General features: G+C 54.4%; 1 protein-coding gene across 1 annotated transcript; it reads right to left on the reverse strand.

Moving 5' to 3' along the window:
* Positions 1-293: 293 nt before the first annotated feature.
* Positions 294-8,712, reverse strand: SLC30A2 (solute carrier family 30 member 2; the record flags this gene model as incomplete). The annotated part of the gene is made up of 7 exons (XM_080691023.1): positions 8,487-8,712; positions 7,932-8,078; positions 5,994-6,147; positions 5,137-5,314; positions 3,400-3,505; positions 834-968; positions 294-439 (listed from the first exon to the last, which is right to left on the reverse strand). The coding sequence occupies exons 1-7, from the start codon at positions 8,503-8,505 to the stop codon at positions 294-296; spliced, it is 885 nt and encodes a 294-aa protein (XP_080547149.1). The 5' UTR covers positions 8,506-8,712.
* Between the last annotated feature and the right edge of the window lie 767 nt (positions 8,713-9,479).

Below are 9,479 nucleotides of genomic sequence, written 5' to 3' on the forward strand. Positions count from 1 at the left end.
ACTAGGCAGAATGCAGCTCTCCAGGAGCCGAGCCGGAGGCAGAGGAGCAGGGTCACACGGGCTCTACCCCACGGGTCTTCATCCTGCAGCTGGCTCTGGTCAGTTTGGAGGGACCAAGAAGAGGCCCCCTCCGGGAGTGGGCGAGGCTCCACCCTGAGCTTGGAGAGAGGGGTGCTATGAACCCGGTGTCTAAGAACGCAGCAGGGTAGGCAGAGCCCTGGCTGGCTCTGCGGGACACCCAGTCCAGCCACCTGCAGGTTCTGGCAGGCCTCAGTTGGTGCCTGGCCAAGCGGTCAGTCCGAGGGGCCTTGGCAAGCCTGGCAGTCCTTCATGTCCTCGGAGTAGTTCTCGATCTGAATGGTCATGGTGTGGAAGTGAAACTTGCCCTGCAGGCAGGAGCTGGCAGCCTTCAGGACAGCCTGGGCGTCTGCGTTATGAGCTGGGTTGAAAGACACTGTTTTACACACCTGGCCTTCTAGAGCCAATCAGGAGCCTGAGCCTCATGCCTGCCCTAGCAGACCAGGACAGGGGACCATGGACATGAAGAGCCCCCAGATTCCACTCCTGCACTGCCCCCCCAGCCCCATACCTGGCACCAGCCTTAGGCTAGGAATCTGCCACCTGCCGGCCGGAAGGGCCTGGGTAAGGACTGGGCTACCACCCCACCCCAGCCTCGTTTCCTCCAGGGATAAATAGATCAAGGCGAGCGAATGAAGAATGTGTATAACATGCTCAAAATGAGGCCGGCTCAATGCGGGGGCCCTGCACAACCCACCAGGACCGGCCCCAGGCCTGTGGCTGCCTGTCACCCTGCCCCAGCCCCCACCACTCACCAATGGCAATGTGGACAGACAGCACCGGCTGGGTCACAGTCAGCGCCCAGATATGCAGGCTGTGCAGGGCTTCGACCCCCTCCACCGACAGCAGCAGGTCCCGCACAGCTGTGAAGTCCACGCCTTTGGGAGTCCCTGAAGAAGGCAAGGACAGGGGCTGAAGGCAATGGCCCCTCCCTCCCGCTGCTCCAGGGCCCTCTCAGAGAGGGGCTCAGGGCCAGCAGGGCTGTGAGGCTTCCACCTCAGGACTCCATCACGCCACCCTGCCGCTGCGCATCCACGCACATTATCTGAAATATTGCGTCTCCTCCTCTGGAATGGGAAGCCCCAGAGCAGGGCAGGCTGCTGCCCCGGCTCACACAGGGGCTCCATAAGTGATTTTTTGCTTGTCTGTGGTACTAGAGATCAAATCCAGGGGCATTCTAACCTGTGAACTACACCCCCAGCCCTACTTTATTTTGAAATGGAGTCTCACTAGGTTGCTGAGAGTCTAACTACTTGTTGAGGCTATCCTCAAACCAGGGATCCTCCGGTCTCAGCCTCTCATATACTGGGATCACAGACCTATGCCACTATGCCTGGGTTGTTATTATTATTATTTATTATTATTATTATTATTATTATTATTATTATTATTATTATTATTGGTGGTACTGGGGTTCCTGGAAGCCCTTCTACCTCTGGGCTACACTCCCAGACCTATGTTTACATTTTTTTCATTTGGAAACAGGGTCTCCTAAGCCAGCGCACGCGGCTGTCTCTGCCTCCCAAGCGCGGGGATTACAAGCATGCGCCACCATGCCCGGCTGTTATTCTTTATTCTGAAAAGAGGGTCTCATTAAGTTGCAGAGGTCTCCTTAAGTTGCTGAGGCTGACCTTGAAACTGTGATCAGCCTGTCTCAGCTTCCCAAGTACTGGGATTACTGCTTTGCACAACACCCAGCTATGATTTTTTTTTGTTTTTTTGTTTTTTTTTGGGGTACTGGGGATGGAACCCAGAGATATTCTACCTCTGAAATATACCCCTAGCCCTTTTGTGTGTGTGGTTCTGAGAATGGAACCCAGAGGCATTCTACCTTCCAGCTACACCTCCAGCCCTATTTTTTTTTTTTAATTCTTTAGTTTGAAACAGGGTCTCACTGAGTTGCAAAGGGCTTCACTAAGTAGCTGAGGCTGTCCGCAAACCATGATCCTCCTGTCTCAGCCTCCCAAATGCTGGGATTACAAGTGTGTGCCACCACACCTGGCTACCTCAGCCCTATTTTTAATTCTTTATTTGGAAACAGGGTCTCACTGAGTTGCCAAGGGCCTCATTAACTACTAACTGAGGTTGTCTGAGAATTGTGATCTTCCTGTTTCAGCCTCCCAAATGCTGGGATTACAGGCATGTGCCACCACACCTGGCTTAGCTGTATTTTTTTTTTTTTTTTTTTTTTTGGTGGTACTGGGGTTCCAAGAAACCCTTCTACCTCCAGGATACACTCCCAGACCTATTTTATATTTTTATTTGGAAACAGGGTCTCTTAAGCCAGCAAGGCTGGCTTCGAACCTGCGCTCCTGTCTCTACCTCCCAACTATCAGGATTGGTGTGTTTTAATAAGAAAAGGAGAACAAACCTGAGAACCCCAGACCCACCCAAGGTGGCATCATTACCATCATTACTTTTACCTGGGTCATCTTCTTAGAGGAAAAGCTCTGACCTACAGCTAACTAAACATTCCTGCCAACCCCAGGCCAGCACCCTGTTCTACTCCAAACTGACCTGGGCCAGATACCCATGACCTTGACCCAAGGCCCCAAAGTGCAAGAAAGCCCCAGAGAATGGCAGTGGTAATTCAGGGCTGGCCATTCCCTATCTCCAGAGGCAGGGGCGTGGCCCAGGCCCTTGTCCCAGGCTGACTGTTCTCTCCCAACCTTGCTCAACCCCTGTGCCATGCGGAGCACAACCTTGGCCCTCCTCATCCTGAGGGAAGGCAACTGGACACTGAGGGCACACTGGGGTCAGGCTGGAGCTCCAGGTGCTACAGCAGGGAGGACACACAGCAGGGGAGAAGCGCCTTGGAGCTGGGGGGAGGGCAGGCATGGTTGGGAACAGTTCCAAGAACTGGAACACCAAGGACCCAACCTAGGCCAAGATCAAACCAGGCCCTGGGAGGTTTTCCAGACCCTGGCTCCCCTGCAAAGTGTGGAGAGAATGAACACACACACACACACACACACACACACACACACACACCAAGAACCAACACACACACACACACACACACACACCAAGAACCAACACACACACACACACACACACACACACACACAAGAACCAACACATACCCAACATACACACACCAAGAACCAACACACACACACACACACACACACACACACACACACACCAAGGACCAACACATACCCAACATACACACACCAAGAACCAACACACACACATGCACGCACACACATACACGCATGCTTGCATGCACACGCGCGCGCGCGCACACATACACACACACACACACACACACACACACACAGAACCAGGAACCAAAAGGGAGCCCAAAGCCCAGCTTACCTTCCATCAACACCAGGACCACATCTCTCAGGATGGTCAAGGTCGTTCCTAGGACCAGGATGGAGAAGAGGAAGGTGCAAATGGGGTCCACATACTTGTATTCTGGCTATAGGAAAAGGGAGAACAGACCTGGGGCTCAGTCAACACCTTATTTCCCATCTGCCCTCCTCCCTAGCTCTGTGTAGGGAAGAGGGGCTCTCCTGGGCCTAAGGCTCCCTGGCCTCTCAAATCCTTCCTTCCTAACTTCCTTCCACTGGGGATTGAACCCCAGGCACTCTACCATGAGCTCCACACCCAGCCCTATTTTTTTTTATTCTTTTTTTTTTTTTTTTTTTTGGTGGTACTGGGGTTCCTGGAAGCCCTTCTACCTCTGGGCTACACTCCCAGACCTATTTTTACATTTTTATTTGGAAACAGGGTCTCCTAAGCCAGCGCATGCGGCTGGCTTCGAACCTATGCGATCCTCCTGTCTCTGTCTCCCAAGCGCGGGAATTACAAGCGTGCGCCACCACGCCGGCTTTTTTTTTTATTCTTTATTTTGAAGCAAGGTCTCACTAAGTTGCAGAGGGCCTCACAAACCTGCCATCCTCCTGTCTCTATTCCCCGCACTTGAGAGGCTGAGACAGGAGGATTGCGTAGGTTCAAAGCCAGCCTCAGCTACTTAGTGAGGCTCTCAGCAACTTAGTGAGACCCTGTTTCCCAATAGAATATAAAACAGGTCTGGGAGTATAGCCTGGAGGTAGAAATCCCCTGGCACCACTCCCAGTACCACAAAAAATAAATTAAATAAATAAATAAATAAATTTTAAAAAACAGGGTCCCATTAAATTGCAGAGGCTGAAGCTGGGTGTGGTGGCCCACACTTTTAATCCCAGCCTTTGGGAGGCTGAGACAGAAGGACAGCAGTTCACAGACAGCCTTTTCTATTACTACTTAGTGAGGCCTTTGCCACTTAGTGAGACCCTGTTTCAAAATAAAATAGAGCCGGGCATGATGGTGCACGCTTGTAATCCCAGCATTTGGGAGGCTGAGACAGGAGGATCGATCCCACAGGTTCGAAACCAGCCTCAGCTACTTAGTGAGGCTCTCAACAACTTAGGGAGAGACCCTGTTTCCAAATAAAGTATAAAATAGGTCTGGGAGTATAGCCTGGAGGTAGAAAAGCCCCTGGGTTCCACCCCCAGTACCACACAAAAAAAAATAATAAAAAAAAAAATAATAAAAAATAGGGCTGGGGGTGTAGCTCAGAGGTAAAATGTTCCTGTGTTCCATCCTTACTACTACAAATAAATAAACAAATAATTAAGTTACAGAGGCTGGCTTTGTACCCGTGTCCCTTCAGTCTCAGCCTCCCAAGTACTAGGTTTACAGGTGTGCACCACTGCATCCGGCTTCTCCTTAATACTGTGTGCCTGGCTCTTACAACTCCTCTCCCACTGCCTCTGCACATGGGGTAACACCCAGGCTTGGCCACATTAACAGTCCTGGGTTTGAATATGGTTCCACAATTTACTAGCTGTATAACATTTTACAAGTCACTGAACCTCTCTGAGCTTCACAAAACCCTCTCCCTCTTTCAAATTTGTAGTGGAGATCAGAGGGCTGACATTGATAGGTTTAAGACCCAAGTTCCTTCCCTCTCCCCACCCTTTTGCCTGGAGCTGGGAAGGAGCTAGGAGCCCCAGGTGGTCCACCCCCCTGCCCCAACCAAGCCTCCTCCCTGTCCCCAGCTCTGACCTTGAAGTATAAAATATAGGCTGCCACCAGGACACCCAAGCTCTGCAGAAAGTCCCCGATCACATGGATGAAGGCAGCTCGGACACTGGGGTTCTCCTGCTGCTGGTGGGTGTCATCATGGCTGTGCCCATGGCCATGGCTGTGCCCGTGGCCGGACTGGTGGAGGGTCAGCCCCATTCTACAGAAGCAGAGATAAAGTCCCGCGGCTCGCTGAGGGTGCAGTAGAGGCTACTTGGGGAGCCCAGCCTCCCCCACCCCGTGCCGCGCCCTTGACTCAGAGCCACAGGACACAGGGCTCAGCTCCGCTGTCAGGCTGAGTCTGGGCAGTGTCCCAGTGCCAAATCTCAGAGCAGGACTCTGTGCTGGTCATCTAATTCACTTCATTGTGTCACAGATGGGGAAACTGAGGCCACTGAACCAGAGAGGGGGCCTGAATGAGTCACCCAAGTGCTAAACATCACTGCCTCCTCCAGTTCCAGCCACATCAGCTTGAAAAGGAACATGGCTTATGCCCCTTGGGACATCTCTTGCAGCAACTAGACCAGATTCTCAAAGGAAGATCCGGGGGGCGAAGAAGATCCAGGGGCAACTGGGGAGAAGCTGAATAAAAATAAGGAGGTGCTGGGAAGTGCCCAGGGCCACGGAGTAGTATTTTTTCTGAAGAGGGGCAGCAAGCCAATAAGTTTGGACATCTATGAGCCTAATGCAGGACCTGGGAGTTCCAAGTGCCAGAGCTCAGACTGTTGTAAGAAATTCTGTCCCCGTGGCCAGTGCTGGACTGACTCCGGCATGACCTCCTTCCACCAAGAGGCATGCGTGTGGGAGGGAAAGGCGTGGGGATCCAGGGCCACACTCACATGATGTTCACCGCCACGGCGCAGCCCGATGTGATCAGCATGGTGCCCCCTTCGATCTCATAGTCCCCAGAAATCAGCCGCTCCACAGCCAGGTAGACCAGCACCCCCGTCACCACCCAAATGGACAGCACGGAGAGCAGGGCTCCCAGGATCTCTGGAGAAGAATTCAACCCCCACAGACAGCCTAAGCACAGGGTCCTGCGGTGAAGGGGCCTCCCGGCTCCATGTTCCCTCCTCCCCACCGCAAAGCCAGGAGCTGGGTGCCACAGGTTCTGCTGAAGGTGTGGCCAGCATATCTGAGAATGTCAGAGCTATTCATCTACTTTGCAATGAAGAGGATGAAACCCAGGGCCTTGCGCGTGCTAGCTCTACCTCTGAGCTACTACATCTCCAGCCCGTCCATGTGTGTGTGTGTGTGTGTGTGTGTGTGTGTGTATGTGTGTGTGTTTGTGTGTGCCTGTTGCTAGAGATTGAAGCTAGAGGTGGTTCTACCACTGTGCTACACCCCCAGCCCTATTTTTTAAATTGTTGAGCCTGCCGGGCATGGTGGTCAGGCTTGTAATCCAGCATTTGGGAGGCTGAGACCAGAGGATCACGGTTCGCAAACAGCCTCAGCTACTTAGTGAGGCCCTCCGTAACTTAGTGAGACCTTGTTTCAAAGTAAAGAACAAAAAATAGGGCAGGGGGTGTAGCTTGGAGGTCAAATGCCCCTGGATTCCATCCCCAGAACCCCCCCCCCCCGCCACCAAAAAAAAAGCTGTTGAGCCTGGTTTCCAGCCTGTGATGCTCCTATCTCGGTCCTCCCAAGTACTAGATTACAGGTCTGTACCACTGTGCCGTGTGTGTGTGTGTGTGTGTGTGTGTGTGTGTGTGTGTGTGTGTGTGTGGCTGGGAATTGAACCCAGAGGCATTCTACCTGAGCTCAGTAAACTATACCCCTAGCCGGATTTTTTTGAACAGTACTGGGGATGGAACACAGGAGCATTCTACCTCTGAGCTACACCCCCAGCCCTATTTTCTTATTTTTTATTTTGAAACAGGGTCTAAGATGGCCTCACTAAGTAGCTGGCCTTGAAGCTGCAATCCTCCTGTCTCAGCTCCCAATTTTTATTTCTTATTTGGAAACAGGGTCTTCCTAAGTTGTTCGGAGCCTCGCTAAATTGCTGAGGCTGTCCTGGAACCTACAGTCCTCCTGTCTCAGCCTTCCCAAGTACTAAGATTACAAGTGTGAGCCACCACGCCCAACTTGTCCAGCTCTTTTTAACACCCAGGCTAGCCAAGGATTACGGGGCGTGTACCACCAAGCCCATCTAGAAAGTCAAGAGCAAGAAGGAATTTAGGAGCCTCCTAGGCTGGGCGTGGTGGCACACACCTTGTAATCCCAGTACTTGGGAGGCTGAGATAGGAGAATCACAAGTTTGAGGCCAGTCAGGGCAACTACTGAGACACTGTCTCAGAAGATTAAAGAAAGGACTAGGTATGTGGCTCAGTGGTAGAGCTACTGCCTGGCATGTGTAAGGCCCTGGGTTCAATTCCCAGTAATGTTAAAAAAAAAAAAAAAAACTTATCTGGTTCAACCTTGTTTGTTTTACACGAAAAGAAACTACCTGTTTAAATATACACTTTGGGTCTGGCTGGCAACCAGGTTTCTGAGGGGAGAGACAAGAACCTATATGTTTAAAGCTCGGGTCTTCCAGCAGGTCGACCCTGCTGGTATTTTGGCTGAGCTTTTTTAGGGCTACTGCTTTCATAGGAAGGTGAGTGTTGCTTCCCACTCCTGCATAGCTGGGACTGGGAGATCCCAGAGGACAGAGGCCAAAGCTGACATCTTCCTCCAACCAAGCCACCCTCAGGGCCTCACCCAGGGATCCGCCCCAAGAACCCCAGTTCTGAACCCCCTTTCTTAAAACTCGATCTCCAGGCAATCGGGGTCCTCACCCGCTCGTTGCCAGCCGAAGTTCATGGTCTTGGTGGCTGGTCGGGAGGCCATCCACAGGGAGAAGAGGCTGACCAGCATGCTGGCGAAGTCGGTGAGCAGGTGGGCTGCGTCCGTCATGATGGCCAGGCTGTGTGCCAGGTACCCGCCTGCAAGAGCAGAGCCCTTATCAACTCCAAGGGCCACCTCCCAACAGCATGTGCGGGCAGAAACCACAGGCCTGGGAGACACTGGGTTCAAGCCCTCTCGGCCCATTAGCCGTACAACCACGGGCAAGTGATTCCACTCTGCGCCCCAACTCCAGTCTCTGAAATGGGTTAACAATCTCTACTCTGAGGATGAATGCCGAAATCATTCAGATAGGCCCTGGGAAGCACAGCTGGTACTCCATAAACGCTCTTCCCTCCAGGCATTCAGGCCTTCCCTGACCTACCTCGGCAGGTTACTTAACATGCCTGTTTCATCACCTGTGAAACAAGGCAAATCACAGCACCTACGCTTACTGGGAACATCCAGGCCACCCACCGATTCCACTTGATTAGCACAAAAGCTCTTACCAATAATTTCTCCGATCATGAACACTAGGCAGATGGCAGAGGCCAAATAGAGCTGGCGCCGGGCCTTCTCCTTCTTCGGGTCAAGGTGACTGCCGGGGCCCTTCTGGGCATGGCAGTAATGGTTGCTCTGGGCTCCCAGCTCAATAGTCTGCAGATCCAGGCCAGGCTGGGGCAGAGGGACCCAGCCAGCCCCCTCCTGCCACAGCGATCCTATGTATGACCTGGGGAGAGAACGCTCGGCTGGGACTCGGGGGCCAGGAGGGCCGACAACGGTCCCATCTCTTGAGACCTTGGCGTTCCCATGCGCCCAACCGCAAGGATAGATGCCTGAAGCCCCTCCACGCCCCGCGGTCCCTTTGATCAGGTGACCAGCCCGTGACGAGGCAGGTGCCGGGGAATGGGAGTCTTGTGGCCTCGGCCTGGGGTGCCCCCCGGGCGGGCCTGGAGAGACCCTGGGAACTGCCCAGGGGTAGGCTGTCCAGTGGCGCCAGGAGGGGGGGACGCTCCGGGAAAAGAGCGGCGCCCGGTCGGGCCAGCTGGGATCGCCCGGCCTCCGGCTCCACGCCGGGGCCGTGCCGGGCGGGGGGCGGAGCTCCAGGCGGCTCCGCTGCGGTCCGCGGCCGCGCTCAGCGTGCTCCCCCGCAGGCAGGCGACGCGGGGCCAACCTCCCGGCCCCGTGCGTCCCACCCGTCCCTCCCGTGCGGCCCGGGTTCCAGAGGCAGACCCGACAGCCGACCGCCTGGACGGCCGCCCCGACCCCCGCCCTACCCGGCTCGGGGGCTGGAGTCCAACAGGTGCTGCCTCTCCAGGCCCTCCATGCCGCCGCCCCGTGCGCTCCGCCGGCCGCCGGGATCCGCGGGCGCGACGCTTTATCCCCGGCCTCGCCGCCCCGTGTGGAGCGGCGCCCGGCGCGTCGTGTGCAAAGCCGCGGGGAGGGGGAGGCGGCCGGCTGCAAAGGGCGGCGCGGCCGGGCTGGGGTCCGCGGCGCCCGGG

The sequence above is a fragment of the Muscardinus avellanarius genome (assembly GCF_963383645.1).
Source record: "Muscardinus avellanarius genome assembly, chromosome: 3".
Taxonomy (NCBI): Eukaryota; Metazoa; Chordata; class Mammalia; order Rodentia; family Gliridae; genus Muscardinus; species Muscardinus avellanarius.